Source organism: Molothrus ater, chromosome Z (assembly GCF_012460135.2).
Source record: "Molothrus ater isolate BHLD 08-10-18 breed brown headed cowbird chromosome Z, BPBGC_Mater_1.1, whole genome shotgun sequence".
Lineage (NCBI taxonomy): Eukaryota > Metazoa > Chordata > Aves > Passeriformes > Icteridae > Molothrus > Molothrus ater.
In genome coordinates this window covers 7,608,386-7,631,934 of record NC_050511.2, presented here as the reverse complement: position 1 = coordinate 7,631,934, position 23,549 = coordinate 7,608,386, and the positions used below count along the sequence as shown (strand labels likewise).

At 42.6% G+C, this 23,549-nt stretch overlaps 1 protein-coding gene across 1 annotated transcript; it reads right to left on the bottom strand.

The window, feature by feature from the left end:
* Positions 1-1,656: 1,656 nt before the first annotated feature.
* On the bottom strand, positions 1,657-23,383 carry TPGS2 (tubulin polyglutamylase complex subunit 2). Its single transcript, XM_036403966.2, has 7 exons — positions 23,274-23,383; positions 18,738-18,817; positions 10,617-10,704; positions 9,151-9,282; positions 7,204-7,317; positions 5,404-5,564; positions 1,657-3,809 (listed from the first exon to the last, which is right to left on the bottom strand). Exons 1-7 carry the CDS (start codon positions 23,344-23,346, stop codon positions 3,582-3,584), a joined length of 876 nt encoding a protein of 291 aa, XP_036259859.1. The 5' UTR covers positions 23,347-23,383; the 3' UTR covers positions 1,657-3,581.
* Positions 23,384-23,549: the final 166 nt, after the last annotated feature.

The following is a 23,549-nucleotide window of genomic DNA, read 5'->3' as shown; positions in this document are numbered from 1 at the left end:
CATCTGTCTGTCCACCACGCTGGTGGGATGAGGGACTAGATTTCAGTAAATGTACTCTGCTTAAACAGACAAACTTGGTATCTGAGATATTGAGAAGACCTACATAGGGCTAGACCTGGCTGTGACCTTATGGAATTATTCAATCTCCCTGTGTAAAAATCCACAAAAAAAACCCCCTAACCAAAAACCAAAAAAACCCAAAACAAAACTCAACCCTCAATCATCATATTCTGAAGAAAAGCAATGCAGAGCTACAAGTCTCCAGATACGTATATATTCATATAAGTCAAAATACAGGCATCAACAGTGGTAGACACAACATGATTAAGTCAATTAACACACAAATTTTTAACCTGGAATATTCCTTGGTGAGATGCAGATACTACAGGGATGGACCAGGGGCCTAGGCTTACTTCATTTGCATATCTGTCACCCTAACAAACATCTAGTTTGGAAAAGCACAGAAGAACAAGGACAGTCTAAAATAGAAACATGAACCTGTTGCGTTGTTTGGGGTATTTTTTGTGCTTGTTTTTTATTTTGTTGGTTTTGATCTGAACATTCAGGAAACATTAAAAAATTACTAAACTAAACTACAGGGTCTCCTGAATCCTGTCACAGTTTTGCTGGAACATGCTGGCAGGAAAGAACCATGTGTGTACTGACACTCTAGACTTGAGCTACACCAACTACCACCACAGGACAGAAGTCAGAGAACTTCTGTGACAGTGTCTCCAAAATCCTGCACAAACTGCCCCCCCATACTTTTTTCCTACCTCTGAATGCATGAAAAATATAAGACCTTGCCCTGCTGCTGCAGGAATTCTGCTACCTCCATCTGAATGAGGAAGTGGGCCTGCAACAGCCTTACAAGTTTGAGGTGTCACTGGATTAGAGGCAGAACACTATCAGAAGCTGCCTGTTCCCAGTAGGGTGAAAAGGGTCTTAACTTTTCTAGAAAGTGCTCAAGCAAGTACCGTACGTATGCCAAGCACATAACTGCAGTCCCAGGGCTGGCTGCCATGAACAAACAACACAGAGTTCTCCAAGAGCAGGAAGTGACAGAACATCACTACTCTACAGAATTCCAGAAACGGGCATTTACTGGATTTAATGATCATTCCCATCCCAATACTAAAAGCATAACTGAAGTATTGCTATGGCATGGCGTGGGGTTGGGTGTGCTTTCTCCTTAGAGCTCACTTTATGTCAGTAGAGCAGCTAGAAGAGATTCACCTGTCTCCAGATGCACATGGGCTTGAGAGGGTGCACTGGAGGATTTCTTGTCATCTGGGAGTGGCAGAGAGTGGCTGCTAGGCAATGCAGCAATGGCATTTGAAGGTGGGCTCTTGGCAGTGCCAGAAGCAGCAAAATACACCTGAGCAGGGGCTGGTGGCTGCAGAGATTTTGCACCTCCTGCAGGCCAGAAGTAGAACAGCTGCCACAAAGTTCAGTCTTCTGGTCAGTGTGAAATTAACTGGGAGTTTCTGAGTAGCTCAAGAGGGATAAGCTAAAAGCACTGTAACCCATCTTTTCTCAGGGAAGAGATTCTCTACTACATTGAAGAGCACCCCAAACAATCCATCCTGAGCACTGCTCTTGCTTTTGCATCCCACGTCCATGTGCTCCCCAAAGCATCTTCAAATACCCAATCACTTTGGAGGAAAATATTAAAATATTTATTAAAATACTATTAAGCACTTACAGGATGGCTTCATCTTTCTGAAGGCCATACAAATACTCATGAAAGCCTCACAACATCCCTGTGAGGTAGGTTAGTCTTGTGTAAATATGTGGTGGTTTTTCAAAAATTAGAGATGATGTTTAAATAGTCAATGCTTACTTGAAGACAGTGATTTTGATTTCCATATTCAGGCACAAAATGTATTGGGTGCTACCATGATTCCAGTGTATTTGGAAGACAGAATAGCATAGAAAAGTAAGGGAAACAAACAGGACTAACTGAAAACCAGCAGTGAATGGGTTAAAGTGCAGTTCTAACATGAAAACTTACAGTATAGAAAACAGCATCAGGGGTTTCTAAGTCTGTAGGATCTCAGTGGCCCCTGGTGAGATCCTGCCTTAAAAGTGTCTGTTTCAATGGTCAGCTTTGCAAATGACTGTGTGACAAACCAAGGGGTCCTCCTGGCTGATGGGGCTCAACACCATTGACTCTCTGCTCAGCAATTCCCACAAAGGGAGGCAACAAAGGATCTTGCAGCTTCTGGCTTCAGGATTATTGCAAATCGTGTCACCATCTGAAAAGATACAGCACTGTCTTGTTTTGAAAAGACGGGTGTCTGCTAAGGAAGGCAGGAGCCTCTTCTGAACTAGAAACTGTAAACCCCCTCCCTCTGAATTGTTATAAATTTGAAATTAAGGGGGGCTCTCAGGCAAAGATATGGGAGCAGGAGTAACAGTTCTTTATTACGGAAGAAAATAAAAATTAAATAAACAATGCAGTAATACAAAACACTGACAGAGTCAGAATATGACCTGACACCCTGTTGGTCAGGGTGTTGGTAGCAGTCCAATTGGAATGGTGGCTGCAGTCCTCCTGGAGTGGCAGGTGTGATTCTGTTGGAGCAGTGATCCTGCAGAAAGGTGTAGTCTTCCTCTGAAGATACAGTGGTGGTGTAGATGGGCCTGGTCTTCCTCTGAAGATCCAGTGGAAAAGGCAGCTGCTCCTCTGGGAATACAGTGGAAAGGCTATTTTGTTGCCCCAAAATCTCAGATTATATCCAGGTAGGAATGCTTGGCTCCTCTCCCCAGGTGAAGCAGCTCACAATGGGATGCTGTAATTTTTATGTCATGTAGTGACACTCAATGGCCCTTTAACAACAGATATCTCCCTGGAAGGAGGATTGGTTTGTGGAAGAGATAAAGAAAACTGCCTAATTAACAGAAGACAACTGCCACACCTCTCACAGATGGCAAATAGAATACACATATTGCCTTCCAGTCTAGGAGGAGCTTGAAGGCCAAAAAGTGGTCTGGGCTGCAGAGCAAGTGGCTAGGCTAATGCAGAGACATGGAAGTCTGAAGTCCCATTTACCATGAATCTCAGAGCAGAAGTTGCATGAAGCACAGGGAAGTGCAGAGTTTGATTCTATGTGGAGTGAAAGATACTTCTCTGTTCAGTGGGTTCCAGCCTGCTCCCACAGCATGCAAGGTCAGGATAGTTTTCTTTCAAAGTACACAGAAGAAACATCTTCACACCCTCTACTTCAGCATGGGTCTGGTTAAAGTTACAGTGAATTACATTTGCTTTCATTTCACTGCTGCAGTTTTTACAGGAACAAATGCTTCCCTTTGGATCAGTGACATCAAAGGTTTCTTCATGCCCTCTGAAAAGTACATGCTGCAAGTAGCAGAAGGGAATAAAATTGATGTATCAATTTTTTTTAAGAGCCTCCAGGAACTACATCCACATCACAGCTATATTTCGTGCAAGTGCTGCAACGTGTTTTCCATGGGCACATCTATTCATGCACGAGGAACTTGGTCTGAACCACAGAGACTCTGCAGCAGAAAACATCAAAGCTTATTGCAAATGTTGTCCAGAGTCAGATCTAGCGGGCTCACTTCCTTGAAGAATTCCCTGCTAGTGAGGATGTCTTGGCAGAGGTCATGCTTGTGTGACTCTTTTGGGAGCCTGGTGGCTGTGGAGGCTGTTTTTTCTTGAGCACTGGTGTTTTGTTCTTGCTTTTAAATACCTTATTGGGGTCCAGCTTGTTCACAAAGGAATCTGCTTCTTCAGACAGGAGTGCTGTGTTGATGGTTATGGGTTTATACATGTTAAACCATTGCTGAAAGGCAGAATGGTGGGGAAGGAATAGGTTAAATTCAAACTGCAGTTAGACAATTCCACCTTGCTCCCCATCTTCCCCAAGACTTGATCTTAATCCTATGCCACTTATCAGTTTGCAGTTTACAGGACTGGGAAGAGTGCTTGTGATAAGGATACACAAGGCATGGCTACAGCCCCAGTCCTGGAACTGCATTCCAGAGAGGGAAGAGGAGAACCAGAGAGAATCCTAATACCACCTTTCCTGCAGTGTAATTCTTATAAAGAGTGAATCCTGACTTACACCACAGGAGGAAAAGCAAAAGGAGGGCATGAAACTAAAAGACATTTATTTAGATTCAGATAAGCAGAAAGGATTAAAAAACCTTTGGAATTTATATGTGCTTATAAACCAAAAACCAACTAGTTGAATTTCTCAAAATGTAACCTTCCTCCCTCTCTTCACACATAAAATAATGAATTTTTTAAACTCCTTACACAAAGAATTTTGTGCTTGTTTGTCTTATTGTTTCTGTTTCTGATTTTCTAGTTTTCCATTAACAAAGTCAGAAATAAAACTATAGTAGTTAAGGTATTACAAATCACAGTGAACCATCAGCAAAGTGGTGAGCAGGACATACAGAAGTTCAATACCAAAATATAGATAATCATCTATACTGCTTAGTGGAAAACAGCTTTAATATAGTCCCTTTGAAACTTGTAAAATGATAATGGTTAACAAACTAGGAGGATTTTAACCAACAGGGGCTGCAAATGATTAGGGAATATACAAATGGTTCCTCTTAAGGTTTGCAAATATACTGAACATAATAAAGTGTTTATAGCAGGAAAGTTACAGAAAGGCAGAGCACAGTGCCACAGCCTTGACTGATAAAGTCCAGCACAGTGCAACAGGAAAGGCATCAGGAATGAGAAGAACCAAATTCTACAGCCAGTGTTTGATGGGAAGTCAGTAGTGATTTTAGTAATTCTGATGTTGTCATGGTTTGACAAACCACCACAGATGTGCACACAGGACCAGGGAATCTCATGCTGGTAAGACAGCTGTTGTGTCTGGGTGAAGTGCAGGACACTCCAGTCCCAACAGACCTTGCCAAAGGGCACAGACACTGTGCTGGCTTATGAGCTGTGCTCAGTAGGATCATCAGCTCCATCCCCTGATCTCTCACAGGAGGCAAGGATAGGGCTGAAGGTCCTGTCAAACACAGAAGAACAGCAGAAGCCTCTAATAGCAGGATTTTGGCATGGCAGAATAGTAATTTTAATAATAACAATAATAAGTGACTGGAATGCTCACAAGGGTTTATGTAGAGGTCTTCTGTAACTACCTCTAGGATTTGAAATTGCCCTTTTTTGGTCATAATTTTTATCAAGGCCCAACTTCTGAGAGAAAAGCGGGGTTAACACTATAGTAGTGAATTCAAATTACTGTGAAACAAATTACTGTTAACATGTTACTGGAAAAAAACTTGTGGTCCCTTCCATGGCTCAGCAGAAAGGTCCCCCGTGAGCAGACAGAGAGCTTGCCAAAAGGTGCGAAGATGTTTTTCCAGTCTATATGCAGAATACTGACAGGCTGGACTCTGCTGTCCTACCTTGGCCTGGGGGCTGACCCCATAGCTGGTGAAGGCATACTGCCACTGTGGGAGACCCAGGTGGGTGATGAGCAGGCGGTAGTAGGCTGTGAAGGTTTTGGTGAGGAAATGCCAATACAGAGCTCTGTCCAGGAACCAGATCTCTGTGTCAGGGGAGACCACTAGAATAAAACAAGCACAAATTACACCATTGCTTTGCAATATTAAGTTTAACCCCTGGCCATTGTCAGGTGGGAGACACAACACACTCGTCAGAAGGGCTGTTTTAGCTACCTCCAGGCTTGCTCCAGCCCAGAATCCAGAACTTGTCTTTGTTAAACTTCATACAGTTGGTGGTTGCACATCTCTCTAATTTGTTGAGGTCACTTTGCAGGGCATTCAAGGGAGACATCGACTCCTCCCAATTTAGTATAATGAACAAACTTAGCATTCCTTCCAGTCCTGTGTCCAAGCTTTTCATGAAGGCACTGAAGAGCACTGAGCCCAAGACAGACCCTTTCAGAACCCCACCAGTTACCAGATATCAGCTTGATGTGATGACTACTTACTATTTAGCCCTATTTACTATAATCTTTTGCGTCCTACCCATTATCCAGTGTTCACCCACTGCATGAGGTATTTGACTAGCTGTGTGCTGGACAATGAATGCAATGCTGTTCCTTCACGACCTGGGAGTGACATGCTACATGGAACATTCTTGGACATCAGCAACTTTGTAGTATATGTTCAAAGTACAATTATGGCAAACATTTATCTGCCCCACAAAGTAAAAAGCAACTAACTCAATTGTCAGTGATCTGGATTACTGAATAGAGTCCAGAGTCTGGAAGTCATGGTAGTATGTGCTGCCAACAAAAACACATTTTGCAAAATCTTTTCACAGTGATCAAATATTTCTCTGTTGGTGACATCCTTTGTAGCATAAAAAGAAGGATTTTTCTTGGCAGATTGAGATGCTGAACACTGTCATTTAAACAGACTGCTCCTCTCTTGACATTCACACCTGTAACCAATGCTCCCTTCCTTTGCCCAGGATATCAACTGCATGTGCTGAAATCACTAGCACAGGGAGGCAAGAGGACAAGAACTTCCTGCCATGGCACTTGTAGTCACATATAATGAAAGGCACAAGATAATAACCCAGGATTTTTCTTAAGAACCTGTACATTGCAATTGCACAATCCTACACAGCAAACACACATACATCTAGTGACCTATGCACTGTGTCAGATGACAACTGTTTTACAAGTGCCTTAGATGTTTCACTACTCTCTCACTGACAACAGCTATCTCTGTATCTGTCAGAACAAACAGCTCAGCTCCTGTTTCTCACCTTCCCATTAACCCTTCCTGCCACTATTTGGCCTAGTTAGCACCTTGAGACCCAGGATCTGTGCACAAGGTAGAAGACCCAGTCTAATTCCGTCTCAGCTTTTTTTCACCATCCACAATTTGTTTCTAAGCAGAGTTATACCCTTTCTCATCAAAATGTAATGGCTGTGTTCCAAGACATGCAAGTAACTCTATTAGTGGAGCTCTGTGTTATTTCAACTCAATTGTCTGTAGGTCATTTCTATGCACGCAAATATCCTAAGTTATAACTCAGACTCCAACACTAAAAGTGAAAATGTTAGATCTAGTTAAGATTTAGCTCCTGACTTCAGTGGAGACAGAACATCCTAGTAAAAGCTTCACTTACAAATTGCAAAGAAGATCAGAAATACAAGATGACTCTCCACATGTGACCTCCAGATAGAATCCACAACAAGAGATAGCTAACTTTTCTTTTTTCAGTCTTACCTGGTTCAGCATGCTTATAAACAAGACAGACTTTCCCATTCCCATTGCATGGGTCTAATTCAAAGATAAGACTACGAGAATCAAAGTGTGGCTTCTCTGGTTTGTCTCCATTACCTGAAAGCAAGGAAAAAAATTTATGAAACATGTTTGGAAAACTGAGTGTGACTCAGTTGCAAAGAACCTATCTGTTTTATACATTAATAAATCAGCTGATGAAGAACTGAATCAAACTATTACATTTATACTTCTTGGAAATTATTAAGTTCCCTATGTTTAAAAGAAAACCAACCAAAAAACCTGAAAAAGTGAGAAAAATTTTCATCTCTGTTAGGAAAACAAACCACACAGTCAAAATTAGATGGCTGAAAACAGATAAGCTGACTTCTACTTCCTCCCTGGCATTAAGTGAGTCAAGGTTTACAGATGTCACCCCTGAGGTTTGTCTAATCTTTTCTTGAAGTTCTCCAGTGTAAGAGAAGGCACAGGCACAATCTCTAGGTACTCAACCCAAATCCATCACTTATCACTTAGAAGTTTTCCTCATGGATCCTGAACCTTCATTGCTACAACTGAAGCCCATTATTTCTGTTGCATAAAGGATTCCTTTTTTTGTCCAGATTTATTTTTTTCTAAGGAGGACAGGGAGAACAATTTATTCTTTTTCTCTTCGGACAAGACTTCAATGAAATTGCAGAGATAGATTTTTCTCCATACATTCCAGTATGACATCAGCATCCTTCTCAACAATCACATCTGACTCTTATTCAACTTGAGACCCTCAACCATCACTGAGCATTTCTAGAAGATCAGGACTGCAGCCAAACTGAATATCAAAACTACTTTCAGCCACATTTAGGAGCTAGAAGAGCTTACAGAGGTGCAGAGACAAGACTGAAATCAAATAGCACTCTTTTAAGAAATTGGTGTGACACCTGGCTGTGTTCTTATCCTCTTGCTTTTTCCAGGTGGATGTGAGAGCTCTGACAAAATGGGTGGGCTTTCTTTTTCTTTTTTATTCTTTCTAAATAGCAGCATTCCCAGCATTTCTAGGCAGGGTAGCCTCATAGTTATATGTACATACAAGTTACTTTTCCAATTCCAGCTGTCTTCACTACCAAAACAAAACCTGTTATCTTTTGTTCATTTAACACCTTAAGCACACAAAGATTTTGGAAGATGAATCACTGGAGCAAGGCTCAGGTGAAAGTTTAAACAGGGAAAAGGCCTGTTAAAAGAGGATGCAGGTAACACTAATCCCCATGACATTCACAGCACACAGATGCACCTGCCAAGGCAGTAGGGAACTAATAAGATACATAATAGATTCAGCCCAGGAGACAGAGAATTAGAGAATCACAGAATGGTTTGGGCTGGAAATGGACCTGGAAGATCATCTTGCTCCAACCGCCCTGACAGGGACAGGCACACCCTTCTCTAGACCAGGTTGCTAGACCAAGTAATCCCCATCTACCTGGAGTAATGCAGATTTATTGTAAAATGGAGGGGACACTAAAGACCATCTTGTTCCAATTTCCCTGCCATGGGGGATAGCTGAGGTGCTAAGAGAATTGGATTTGTTCAGCCTGGAAAAGAGAAGGCTTCAGGGTGACCTAATTGTGGCCTTCCAGTACGTGGAAGGGAGCCCACAAGAAAGATGGAGAGGGACTTTTTACAAGGATATGTAGTGACAGAATAAGGGGGAATGGCTTCACACTGATGGAAGGCAGATTTACATTCGATACTGGAAAAAATTCTTTTGTGTGAGGGTGATGAAGTGCTGGCATAGGCTGCCCAGAGAAATTGTGGATGCTCCAGCCCTGGAAATGTTTAAGGCTATGCTGGATGGAGTTCTGAGCAACCTGGTGGAAAAGTGTTTGGTCCACATATCTTGCGCTATATTCTAACATTAATAGAACAAAAGGGATGAGACTGTTAACTGTGCCTTACCTTCCTCATCTGTGTCATCTTCCAGGTCAGCAAGAGTTGGAGCACTAGGCAGAGTGTACATAGAGGAACCACCAAGCCGGCACAGCTTTGAGATGCTGTTAATCACCATGGAGCCCAGGGGCATCGGGGTATCTGCAACAAAACCAATCATTAATCACATCCAGTGTCAGGAAGGCATGGGAGGCATTTATCTTCCTCCAGACATCAACCTCTGTGGGGTGAAGAATGGTTATACAAGAGCAAAAATGAGGCTTTTTCAAACACAGACTCCCACTTACATGTGATGCAACACCATCTCAGAGCTATAAAGGTATGGGTATTACACTGCTGGCAAGGACTGTGCTGCAGCTGTTAGCTCAGTCCTGTGAAAAACTAAAAATCCTGGCTACAGGATTTCAGCTACAGCCTCTTCCTCAAAGCTCTTTTCCTTGCTACTGCCCTTCCTATCAGAAACCAAACCACAAATTCACAGCTTACTGGGCAGCTTGTCCTCTTCCGCTCTATGTATCTGTTTTGGGTACATCCTCTTGGTTCCCACTTCCACAGAGGATTTTATCAGAGCATCAACATGTGGGTGCTCTTGAAAGAATCCTACAGGACTTGTCACTTGTCTGTGTTTCTGAGGACTCACACTGTTAGTAGACATCAAGGCAGCAAGCACCCCGTTCAGCCCCATGCCAGTGTGATGGGTCTCAGAAGGCACTGCTGGGTGTTTGCGCAAACAAGACAGTTGTACCAGCAGCCTTGGTCTCCGTGCACTTGTGAGCCCTGAAAACAAGACTCCACACAAGTCATTAGTCCCCCTTGAAATACAATGGGAGTCATGCAGGTGCTGAAGCCCTGATATGAACTGTCTCTGAAATGCCATTTCTCTTCCTGAGGAAGACCCTGCATTTGACACCCATCTCCAGCAGTAAGCAGTGTCCACAGCCCAATGGGAGAACCCTGTCTGAAGCCAATGAGAGCCAGGATAACAGCTGCAGAGCGAACAAACTACCTGATTTTTGCCGAACAAGGATGGAAAATGAAGCTTGGACTTTAGCTGGTGGAAAGCAGAATCAGGCTCCAACATGTACATACACATTTTAATGAGAAAGAAGCATTATCAGGGGGTGACTCTTCCTACTGATTTATGATGGGATAATGAGCTACAGTTGTTTCTCTCTACATGAACTACAGAGGGAGTTAGGTATGAGGTTTAAATGACACACCTAAATCTGAGTGTCAACAGATGGCCAGTGTATTACAGAACAGAATTTGTGTCATGAATAATTAGTTTCTTGCCAGAAAGAAAGAGTGTATGTAGCTCTTTTGTGGGATGCCAGAATATGCAAGCAATAGATTTTGTCCTGAGAGATGTGTATTGATTGTGCAGAAAGTAAGTTTGAAATTAAAGAGATTCTGCAGAAGGGGGACTGGTTGCAATGAATTGAGCTTGTCAGTGGAGGGGATACACAGGGACTCACCATCAGTCTTCACACTCCAGGTCATCTGGAAGCCATCGGTCATCAGATAGAAATTCTTTAAATCCTCAGGTAGTACACAGGAGTTTTTCTGCAAATAACAATCAAAGTGTAATGGGAAAATGCAGAACATGCGTCAAACCCTAAGAACAACTGAAAATTGGTACAGAAATATTTGCCACCAAGCTTCTTGCTTCACTCCAAGGTGACTCAAATCAGTTCAAATATCTCATTCTAAAGCCTTGAGGAAAAAACTGCGTATTTCTTGGGACTCTGCTAGTCTTAACAAAGGTAGCTTGGGAAAATTTCACAATGAGCAGTTAGTCATCACAAAATTATTACAGCATTGTTCCCAAACTGAGACATGGTGTTACCTTTTGAGATTAGCAGCCACTCCAAACTCACATAAATCAGAACAATTAGCTTTTTCATATATATGCCTTAAAAGAATAGGGTTTTTCCTAAGTGAAATCAGACCAAATTTACCTATTCCACTAAAGCATGTACAATATTACTACAATGACTCTCTTCTTCTGAGGAATTTCAGCTCCAAGTTGGTGTAAGAAGCATAGACTCAAAAGCTGCACATACTCAAGTAGATCTGACATTTCACTTAACAAAAAGTATGTGTGCAGGCACATGCAAAGCCAGACTCAGAAATCTGCTGGTCTGGCTTCATCCCTCCAAACTTCAGTGAATGGCTGTGGCTCCTAAGCCTGCTTCCTTTTGAGCCACCAGTGAAAGAAGCAACCCCAGTGACCTCAAGTTTCTAGGAACCAGAAAACTTCTCCTATACCTGCGTTGGTTCTTAACTTAGACTCTTCAGTTAAGCTGCAAATACAAGGATGGAAGGATAAAAGGCTTAATCCACAGAACAAAAAGAAGCCCAAAGAACTATAGGCATTTGCAGACCCTCCTCCTGGGGACAGGACTGGCTGCAGACCAGTGAACCTCTGCTCTTGCTGAAGTGTCAAGTACATAAAATTAAACAGAATGGAAGCCTGCCAGTTTCAATAACACAAACAACAAGCACAACTAAAGGAGTTCCTGTTGGTCTGTTTGCAACTGTTTTAGAGAAAAAAAACCAGATCGACTCCAGTGAGTTCAAATTTAAAACAGTCACATTCAGGGCTCCCAAAGTATCAGACCTCAAAACTCAGGAGAGTGTCCCATGATGGAGGTTCCACAATCTGTGTATGCTGACTTGCCCAAGGGCTGCACCACTCTCCTTGTGGAAAAGTTCCATTAAATAAAGACAGAATATTCTAGTAACCAGTAGCTAAGGAAAAGGAAGATGCACATGCAGTTCAAATACCTCTGCTTCACTTGGGACATGAATTTTTTAACATTTCAAGAGAAGAGAGATGTATCTATCCAGCAAGAGCAACCTGCCAGCTGTGAATCCAGCTGCAATGCTGGCCTCTAGCCATCAGCTGCTGGATGAGCAAGGGAAGGTGCTGGTCTCATCCTGTTCACATGTCCTCTCTCCCCTAGGACCAGAACAGCCTTTCTGCCTGTAAAAGCCTTATTTACAGACACTTTTTTTGAGTTGCTACAGTCTCTAAACTGGGGTGTACACACTATGTAGGAGCGCCTAATCTGCCCACAACCTTGTGCTTGTTAATTTACTTTTAAAGCACATCCATTAATGTTGATTGACTGCTACTGAAGAGTCCCAGACACTAATGGCTTTGCAGCTTGCAATAGGGCAGGTCACTTTACTTGCTTCATCAAGCAGCCTGGTCACTAGCTCAGAGCTTTCTTAATCCAGACAGAGAAAATCTTCAGCAGATACCCTGACATTGCAGAGGCTGTTTTTAGAAAAATTTACCATCCTACGACAAGAGTCTGCTGATGGCTGAGGACCTGGTGGTAAGTTTAAGGTGATTAATAAACCACATGGACATATCTGAAGTTCTTCAAATACCTTTAACAAACACACCTTCTTCTGTGGTTCTCCTCAGTCCCAAATATTTATAATTTCATGCTGTGCTTTCATCACTTCCAGTTTCAAGCTGTAACTGTAAGCACAGTGACTATGGCTAAAACTATGAAGAAAGTATGACAGACCTGCTACAAAGCCTCAGCAGAGTACAAAAGTTAACATAACACTTAACTACATTTCAAATCCCCCAATTCAAACTAATTCACTGCACCAGTAAAAACACATAACACATATGTGGTCTCCTGACTTCAGTGGGTGTTCTTCTCCAAGCAGGAGAACCAGATCCACTAGGATGACAAAACCTAAGGTTTAAAAACTTCCACTGTAGTATCCACATAAATCTTGCTACAACTCAGGCACAGCCCAATTTAGCAAACATAGCTAAGACAAGAGAAAAATCACATCTGAATAGGTTTTATGCTCTGAATCCTCCTTTTGAAAAAGATCAACATGTGAATGTTTCTCCAGATGGCCACTGTCTGAATTTATTTCAGGATTCTCTAAACCACACTGGTGCAAAATATACGGGTAGAAAATGCAGTACCAGAGCAGGTCTGGAGTCTACAGAAAAAGGCCTGTAAATAGAAAACTTCATTAGCACCCATTTCTCTCATCTGATCGAAAAGATTGATTGATCTGTCATATTGTGCTTAGTCACATGACCATGTGACATCAGAATAGTTTTCTTCTTCTGACAGAAGTCACAGAAACAAGACACTATATACTAAAAGTGGCTTATCAAACTCTGTGTTCTTCTTGCTCAAATGGTAGTTGTCAGAGTTGTGTTCTCCAGCCCCACAAAATACACTGTTGCTAAATAACATGTCAGACTTGGCTTAACCACCGCCCTGGCAAGCAGCTGTTTTCATTCCAGTTATCTGGTTACACTCATCAGCTCATAAAACAAAATATTCCAAGTGCTTAATATGGTGTGAGAGGTCTATTCCTTTTCTTCGTTCTTTGTAATATCTCAAAATAGTCTCCCAAGAAAGCATAGTCCATTGAGTACATAGAAAAATATGAAAATCTGATTTTTGTGGCCAGGACCTGATTAGAAATGGATCCAAAGCTAAGAACCCTGACATACGGCAATTCACTTGAAACTATGTTGAAAGAATGCTTCTCAAGCAAATATACTAAATAAACAGAAAGCATTCAAAACATATAGCTCTAGAGAGACTTCTCTAAAAACACGAATGAGTTTTACCCAATTTCTGGGGAGAGAAGGAAGGCATTCATGTCACTTCTCAGGGCTTCCAAGAATTAGACCACATCAGTAGCCACACTTTTCTCTCCTTAATGTCCTGCAGTTTTATGGCTGGTTTGTCCTAGCTGTCAGTGAATGTTGATGTTAATTTATGTAACATATTAAAGTGTTCTTGCACCTTTAATAAATCTGACCTGGGGAGCTCCCAGGACATCACCTTGATCTTCTGGGGCTGCAGTAGACTTCATCCCCTGCTGCAGAGAACAGGGTTTCAAAGTTCTCTAGAGGATATTGTTGTGCAGCCAGTTTTTCAATATGTTATAAAGCTTAACAAGAGAGGGAACACCGTGTAAGAAACACTTCTTACCTCCCAAAAGTCCTCCAGCCTGCTCCCCATCATGCAGCTTGAAGAAACACAGCTTTCCTCATGCACTGGCCCTGCTGGATCCACTTCCCATCTCTCCCACAGTCACAGCCACAAGGCAAGCTCAAGGTGGGTAGATCCTGTGCCCATGGGCGTCAGGGATGGGAGGTTCGGCTAATATTAAGGGTTCACAAGAAGGATGCCAAGAAGGACTGTTGAAGGTGCACACCCTGAGTGCATTAGTGGACTCAAAAAGAGATGCTGTAGAAGCAAGGAGAATAACATTCCAGAAATGTGCTGAAAACACTATGCAGTAGAGAGGGAGCAGCTCAGGAGGTTCCTGGATTGTGTGTAAGGGTTTGAATGAGGAACCGGGAAACTACAGGCCTGTCAGCCTGACCTCAGTGCTGGGGAAGCCATGGAGATCTTCTTGAGTGCCCATTGCATGGCACCTACAGGAGGTCCAGGGGATCAGGCCCAGCCAGTATGGGTTTGTGAAAGGCATTACTGCCCGACCCAATCTCCCTCTGTAACACAGTGACCCTCTTAGTGGATTAAGGAAAGTCTGGGGATGTTGACTTCCAGGACTTTAGAAAAGTCTTTGACGCCGTATCCCATAGAAATCTCCTGGTGACACCAGCTGCTTGTGGCTTAGATGCTCTGTTCTCTGAGTTAAAAACTGGCTGCTGGCCTGGCCCAGAGAGTGCTGGCAGATGGAATTACTTGCAGCAGGCAGCTGGTCAGTAGTGGTGTCCCCCAGGGCTCTGTACTGGGGGCTCTGTACTGTACTGGTTTTTATCTTTATTGATGATCTGAGTGAGGGAATCAAGAGCTCCTTTAGTCAGTTTGAGACAAGGCCAAGCTGGGTGTGAGTGCTGATCTGCTGGAGGGCAGGGGGGCTCTGCAGAGGGATCTGCACGGGCTGGATCCATGGGCCGGGGCCAGTTGTGTGAGGTTCAGCCAGGCCAAGTGCTGGGTCCTGTCCCTGGGTCACAACAACCCCCTGCAGCTCCAGGCTGGGACAGTGGCTGGAAAGCTGCTGAGTGGGCAAGGCCCTGGAGGTGCTGGTTTCCAGTGGCTGGACAGGAGCTGGGTGTGCCCAGGGGGCCAAGGAGGCCAAAGGCCCCGGGCCTGTGTCAGCCATGGAGGGGCCGGCAGGAGCAGGGCAGGGCCCGTCCCCCTGGGCTGGGGGCACGGCTGAGGCCACACCTGGAATGTGTGCTCAGCTTTGTTTGCTCACAGCAAGAAGGACACTGAGGGGGCTGGAGTGTGTCCAGAGAAGGAAACAGAGCTGGGGAAGGGTCTGGAGCACAGGCCTGAGAGGAGGGGCTGAGGCAACAGGGGGTGTTCAGACTGGAGAACAGGAGGCTGACGGAGATCTTTCCACTTTCTAACACCTGAAAAGTCCCTGAAAGCAGGTGTGAGTCAGGTTTCTCTCCCAAGTAACATGTGAGAAGAACAAGAGAAAATGGTCTCAGGTACCTGTGTCCCTCTAACAAAAATACAATTTTCTATTTTTTGAAAACCAAAACAAGGATGTGAGTGACTGATTTTTCTTCCAGCTGAAACAAGAAAGAAAATGTGATTCAGCCGCTGCACCAGAGTGCCTCCTAGCAGTATTTCACTGTAACATCTATTTCTAAAAATTGCACGTGGAGGGGAGTAGAGCCATTGCCAGCCTAATTTTAGGAGTGGGAAAGATTTCTTAGGATGATATAGTTATTAGCACTAATAGTTATTAGCACTGGTTTTCTGGTGACCAGGTAACTGTCTCTACTCCCTCTTGCACTTCTTGTCTCTCTTGGAGAAAAGGTAACATCTTAGTTGGTTTAAATATGAGGAAATATTGAAAAATCTGGTTTTATTAAAATATAATGAACTGCTTACAATTTTAGGGGAAGTGATTGCTTTACCCATGTAAATACACTTGGCAATCGTACACCTTAAACATTTTTGTGTGTGTGCTGATTTCCAATAAATTCTTCAGGAGCAATTTCCAGCTTGATTTCCTGACATGTAACACTTAACAGCTCTTTCTGCATTGGGAAAAATTTCTTCTTCTCTCCTACAGCCTTACTGCACTAACTCCTGTCATGAAGCTCAGCTTCCCCTGCAAAGCTTCATGGCAGCTAAGGGACATTCAACAAGCTTAAGATTTTAAAGATTAAAATAATCTCAGCAAGGTGAGATTTTAAAACACAACAGTATCCAGTTACGTAGTAGCACAAACATGGCACAGCACAATTTAGAAATCATGGCTGATGGAAACAAAAAATGCATATACCCAGCATGAATAAAATATGTTAATTAATAATTTAAAAAAGGTTGATTTTCTTTTAAGAACTTCTGAACATGTGGATTCTTTTCTCAGTAAAACAATCTTTCCTGGAAAAATTTATTCCATTAAACAATAATCTAAAGAATAAAGCTTTTGTTTGGTGAGTCTGTGGAATGCCCCGCAATGAGTCTTAATAGAGAAGTTGTTGGGGGAAAAATAATGTAGTTTTGGGAACAGTTTCACCAGTTTTTCCTACATCACAGAAAAATAGTTTCAAATAGTTTGAAAATAGTTTCATAACGAAATATGTAGAGGGAAGTTAAAAATATACTCTGACGAAATCTTGTTAAAAATCTCAGCCATGGAGACACGATTATGTGTAAAAGTATTGCCACCTAGTGGCCGTAAATCCGATAAAAACAGATGTATTCAAATTCAAGAAAGGTAAGTTTCAGGACAAATGAGGTACAAGTTCATCCTGGAACGGCTTTGTGAATTGTTGAGTGCATTCCACTTATTCATCACGGCAGAACATTTTGTCCTGCAACTGTGTAGACTGGGTTAGATTCACACTTCATCCCCATAGCTCAAGGGGAAAAAAAAAAAAATCCAGCTACCTTTTAATTTGAGAAGGGAGCTTTAATTTTTTTTTTTTTTTTTTTTTTTTAAATTGTCAAAGAAAAGGGAACCAAAACCAAAGAAACAGACAGCCAGGTCCTTCGCTATTAGAAGTCCAACACAACTGTACTCATTTAATTTTCAACATTTACATCCACGATTGACTTAGTCCATTGCTGGGTAGTGGGGGGGAGGGTGGGAATTGAAATTTGTTTTGGCTTCTCTTGAATGAAGTGCTTTGGCTACAGCATTTGTTTGGCTTTACAAGAACAGCTCAGTTGTGAAATAAACCCATTTTAATTTAGAGGAGAAGCAGCACCTGAAAATGAGAGGAATGAGCACCATGTCCAGGAGAAGCAGTCCTCTCCACTCAACAGAAGAATGAGCAAATATTACTCTGTGTTCCCAGACCTGAGCTGGCTTGCAGTCATGGTGCCTCAAACTTTCCAGCTCAGGTAACCCAATACCTGAACAATAGCTACAGGAAACCAGGGATCGGTTTACACAAACCTGAAAAACAGGACATTTCTCCCTGACCACAATTACCACAATTGCTGACTTCTGGACAAGTTTCAGTAAGTAACACACAGGTTTACACCACATACATTCTGACCTGGAATATATATAAATATATATATATATATATATATATATATATATATATATATATATATATATATATATATATATATATATTTTATATATGTTCTTCTTAAGTTCTTGATAAATGTCACTAATTGGAATAAGGCACTAGTGTAAGACTTTTCCTCACTGTTTAGGAAAAGCAGTAAATGGCATGGTGTCAAAGGGGAAGGTATTTTATGCAGTGGTAACAAGAGCAGTCTCTGGGAGCAGCTGCTTTAAGCCACAGCCAGGATTAGAGCAGAGGGAGGATGATTCACTCAACTCCATTTTCTGCCACGTCCCTTTCCAAGGGCCACAGTGCTTCTATTGTCCCATCCCTATACAAGCAACACCTACCAAGCAGTTATTCAACCATGGCCATGGGATTTATGAAGATATGTATATTCCAAAAAGGGAATGAAAATGCCCTGAGTCACACAACAGTTTTCAGGAGCTCTCTGATCACACAGACTGATGCAGTAAGGTCAGATAATGCAGAATGAAGGTAGCACGTGTCCTTCACAGTTTTCTACAACAGGCAGTGGGACATGTCCTAGCCAAGAGTTTGGGTTGGGCAGCCAAGGAGGAGGTGAAAGAAAGGGATATGAGAAACTGAAGTGAATGGCTGAGACTAAAAATAGAAAAAGATAACTGGAACAAACTGGGTAGCTCAGTTTATTTGCCAGCTTGAGGCCTTACCTTTAATGGCCATGGATAATAAAGCGCTGCTTCATTTTGTTTGAAAGGGAGTTGGAAAATGTTTTCAGACCTGAGTCAGAAAACTGTTTGCCCCCCACTGAGTCACCACTGTAGCTGCCTACTACAGTTATGTGGTTTCTTTTCAGAGCTGTCATGCTGAATGTACCCACACTGATGATGTTTCTCTAACAAATCAGGTGCATGTGACAGCCTAAAAGAGTGATACCCGATTATGAAAAACCCAACAACACCTGCTTAGGCTGCACTATACATCAAATTTGGTAACAAGCTGTCTCATAAACACAAGGTTGCCATTGCACTTGACATTCTCCATGGGCTGCTGCACATTCAAACTGACCTCACGGCAGTTTTATCAGGAAAATACTCACTTGTTCCCAAGAGACGATTGTGTGGCGTTCAGCTGGCTCCTTTTCCACAAAAGTCACTTCAGCAACTCCTGGGGAAGTCTCTGAAAGGAAAAGAGGAGCATGTTTGCAGCTGGCATGGGTGACAGTAACACTGTGAGACAGACAATTTTGCAAACTAATCTGAGTGACAGCCAGGGAAAAGGCATTAATGATTGCAAGCATTGTGCTGGTGACTGAGCAGTCCCTTTCTTTCGTCTGTAACTGTACTTTGCATGTCTTGGCATGAGGCTGTCTAGTGCAGAACAAAATGTTATCCTTTGATTTTTTTAATACATGTATATGTACATATGTCTACACGTACACTAATTTAGTGGGTGACATTCCTACCCAGGGTGGGAGGGGTTAGAACAAGATGATCTTTAAGGTCCCTTCCAACTCAAACCATTCTATGATTCTATGATGTAAGCACACCCCATTTGTCTTCAAGGTGTGATCTTTTGCAAAGGTTTTCATGGAAAATGGAAAAAACAATCAGTGATGAGTTTTGAGGCAAACTCTTACAGGGGGATGAATCTTTATTTGTAAGCATGCCCTGTGGTTTCTGTTGAGTAGGATATCCTCACCTGGGCACAAGATGTAGTGCAGTGCTGCTGTGAACTGCTAACAACCCTATTCCACAAGGGCAGGCACATTTCAGCTCTGGATTCAATGGGTTTGGACAGACACAGAACCTGATCACGCTGAAGGGATCTGCATGAGCACACATCAGTTCTCTGGAACCTCAGCTGGACATATGAAAATTTGTTACAAGCACTGACCTTCTATCAATCTATAAAATCTTCTGAATATTTTATGGGAAGGAATGCTATATAAATGTAAGATATTAAGCCACATGGTGCTTTCAGGTATGTGATGGCAGAATAGACTCCTTTACAATTACTATTTTATAATGTTTTATGTCACCCACAGCCAACTGAAATAATTCCCACTGAGATAATTCTCTTTGGATCAAGTCCAGAAAGACTACTAAATTGTTGTGGGAACTGCAAGCCCAGCAGACAGGGCCATGGAATAGAAGTGATAACTATGCAAGGCTTTCAAGACTGGCTCTGCTGTGAAAGTATTGGCCTCTACAGCAGTCACACACATTACAATTGCTTTCTGGTAAAACATACACAGTGCACCAGACAGGAAAAGCAGGCACTAGAGAGCTTTGGTTTGTTTTTTATCTTCAATGCCAGGCTTTTAATTCTATTAATAGCATTGTTCTTGTCTGTTCTGTTGGTGGAACAGTGGCACTCAGTTTAAGGAAGCCTAAACTTCACTTCAGTTGGAAATATTGATTGTTACATTGTCAGATAATTGAAAAGAAAAAACAAGGCATCAGATAAATAAACTCCAAGTTAAAGACAGAAAAAAATTTTCATAGTTGGTCACACAGGTAAATTTGTCTGGCCAAGGGGGACCCCCAACATACAGAAGACTCTGAGGTTTCACAAAGTTTCACTTCTGGTAGGTGGGTCCAAGGCGGGCTGATCTGTCTCTTGCTCAAATATAAGCTGTCTGAACGTGAGAGTGGAATCAATTATCTAACTAGTCTTTTCCATCTAAGCTATGCAAACCTTATGACAAGTTGAGGAGATTATAATAACAGAGTAATTGTTATTTCTGTGATCAAAGAAAACAGCAGGGATGTTTAATTCATCATGCACAACATCTTGGCTGGAATAACAGAAGATTAAATATCGTATCAGTCAAAGAAGAAGTCTAGGAAAGAGAGAATGCAACTTCTAAAGAGGTCTGAACCAAATCCAACATCAAAAGAAAGAGAAATTCCATCTTAAAAGCCCAAATATTATATTAAAAATATACTGTAGGTAAACTGAAGACCATATTTAACAAATGCACATAGATATGGACAGGAGCGCCACTGAACATTTGGGTAAACTTTGCAATGAGCTGCGTTTCCTTCCAGATGGAACAAATAAAGAAGCCACTTTAGTGTCACCTAGATACATGAAAAAGCTTAACTTCTTCAGACTACACCCAATAAATTAATCTGAATCAAGATCATAGTAAACTCTGCCCTATTTTTAGGGCATTTCGTCTGGAAGCTCCCAAAACCACTTTGCAGTGTTAATCAGAAACAGTCAATGTAATGGTGTGACATAAAGCTGAAGCAGAAAACCACAGGATTTTCAGTCTTTACAGTACTGCTAATACTGCCTGTAAGCTGGCTAAACTCTCAGCCTAATTTTAAAATGTTTCAATAGTTACATTCTTATCTAATACAGAGTGCTAATAGTGACGTATGGTTCCATCTTGGGCATTCCAGAAGAGCTCACACCTTCCATTCTGACTTAGTTATGAATAATAAATCTTTCTGGAATTTTCTATTACTCACAGAACTTCAGCAGAATGAGTACTGGCAATGGGAAAGACCTCTCCCTTTTTTCCCCTCAAGGTATAGCCTCCACAATGCTTGTGAGAAATATCCCTTCTTGTAGGGACTTCCACAGAGACTAAAGTTAAAAAAAAACAAACCAACAAAACAATGCCTGATTGTACCTTACTTTAGGCAGAAAATATCAAGTGACTTCATGAGACTTTCCGAAAGATTTAAAGTAAGATAGTTTCTAGTAGTAATAAATAGAGAGTGAGGCGTCACTCTGAATGAGAAACCCTTTTTTATTTGAAAGAAACAAGCACTGAACAGACTGGTTATGTTTCCCAATTAGCTAAGCAATTCTAATTAATTTGGTGGCACAGCTGAAATGCCTTGGACTACTTCACTGGAAAAAATGGGCCAAATTCCCAGAAGGTGTGGAGAGACACAGAAAAGGAGTAAAACATCACTGAGATGGACATTGCTGTATTGCGCAATACAAGTTGCCAGCAACGCAGAGAGAAAAAGAAAAAAACACAAACCAGGAAACGACTTCCACACGAAAGGGACATTGCAGGACTTTCAGAGCCATACCTGCATTGCCATGTCCTGCTGGTGTAGCCATTACACCTACCCAAAACAATTTATATGGCAACACAACATTCGGACACAGCTCACATCTCACAGCTCTCACACACCTGAGGGTGCTGAAAATGTGGGCAGGGCTAGTAATTTTTTAAAAAGAGCTACTTCAAAGAAGCTTCTGCCATGATGATGACCATCAGTTTCACTCACAGAGCAGAGGTAACGTTATCCTGACCCCACAACTAACAAAACAAACAAACAGGAAAAAAATCCACCCACCACTCCCCTCAAGAAGTCTAATAATAAGTCAGTATGACAACACTGATCAGAGATTGAGGGTGAAATCCTGTCCTCACTGAAGCTCAGAGAAAGAATTTAACGCTGATCTTTTAATCTCATCTGTCTGAGCAGCTATCCAAACCCAAGTGCAACTATAGATACACTGAGGTTATAAGGTGAAACTCAATGCCTCTTTGGGGTGAGATAATAACAGAGCTCACTTTTGGCTCTAAGATTCCCAGGAAGAAATTCCAGGACTGCAATTTGTAATCTTGTTGTACACATAGTTTGGGATAGATGTATGGCTTTTCAGCCTTAGAAATAAGACCTGTGCTCTGTCCTGCTGAGGTACGAAACGTCTAATGCTGAAATCCTTTGCACACACAAATACTTGCACAAATCCTTGTGATTCCACTGATATGAGTAAAGTTTTGTCTGAGAATACCTCCTTTGGATGCCTTGCAGTCCTGCTGAACTTCAGAGGGAGCTGAGGGGACGCAAGAATGCGCAATATCTGAGCAAAACCTGGAAATGACAATCAGGGCATTTTGTGGAACAAGTCTCAATGTGGGAATGAGCCGCAGGGCAACTATTTATGGGATCTGATCCCGAGCAGATTGACAAATAGGCCTTCTACCAGAACACTGATAAACCATGCCAAACTCCCCTTCATGGGGCATACTCCCTGCTGACCCCACATTACCACAGAGGATCAAATTGAGGCACGATTTACACAGGAAGGTCGTGTGGAGACCTCATAGGAGCATTGCAATATTTAGAGAGGGCCTACAGGGAAGCTGGAGAGGGACTCTTCATTATGAGCTGTAAGTGAGAGGACAAGGAGCAACGAATACAAATTGAAAGAGGGGAAATTTGGGTTGGGTATTAGGAAAATTTTCACTTTGATGGTGGTGAGACACTGGCAGGTTTGCCCAGAGAAGCTGCAGATGTCCATCCCTGACAGTGCTCAAGGCCAGGCTGGATAAGGCCTTGAGCAACTTGCCCGTGGCATCAGGGCTGGGACTGGATGATCTTTGCGGTCTCTTCCCACCTTTTAACATTCAACGATTCCATGACTTTTCATAAAACACCACCTTCTCCTTCTCTGGTGTTTATGAAACTCTTAAAGTCGAGAGATTCGGGATTCTTGCCGTTGCTTCCAAAAACAAGGATGTATCTGTGTGTGTGCATAGGCTGCTCAGCTGAGCGATTCATAGGAGGGGCTGTCATAAAAGGGTGGCTCCCCCCGCCCACGGCCTGCCCCCGGCCTGCCCCCGCCCCGTGGTCTGTAGCTCAACGCCACTCACCCAAGATCCTTGTGACGCCCAAGGTGAGCTTGTCCAGGTAGGGCTTGATGCCGGTGGGGAGTTTTTCCTCCATCCTCCGCGGGACCCTCCTGTCTCTACCCAGCCTAACAGAGAACAATGCCTTTCTGGCCTTTCTACTGCCCCGTAGCCGCAGGGTACGCTGGGAATAAGAGTTCTTCCGGGCGGTGCCCTGGTCGGCCCATGGCGGCCGCCGGCGCTCAGGGGACTACGATTCCCGGCATGCCTCGTAAGCCTCCGCGTGCCTCAGGCGCAGAC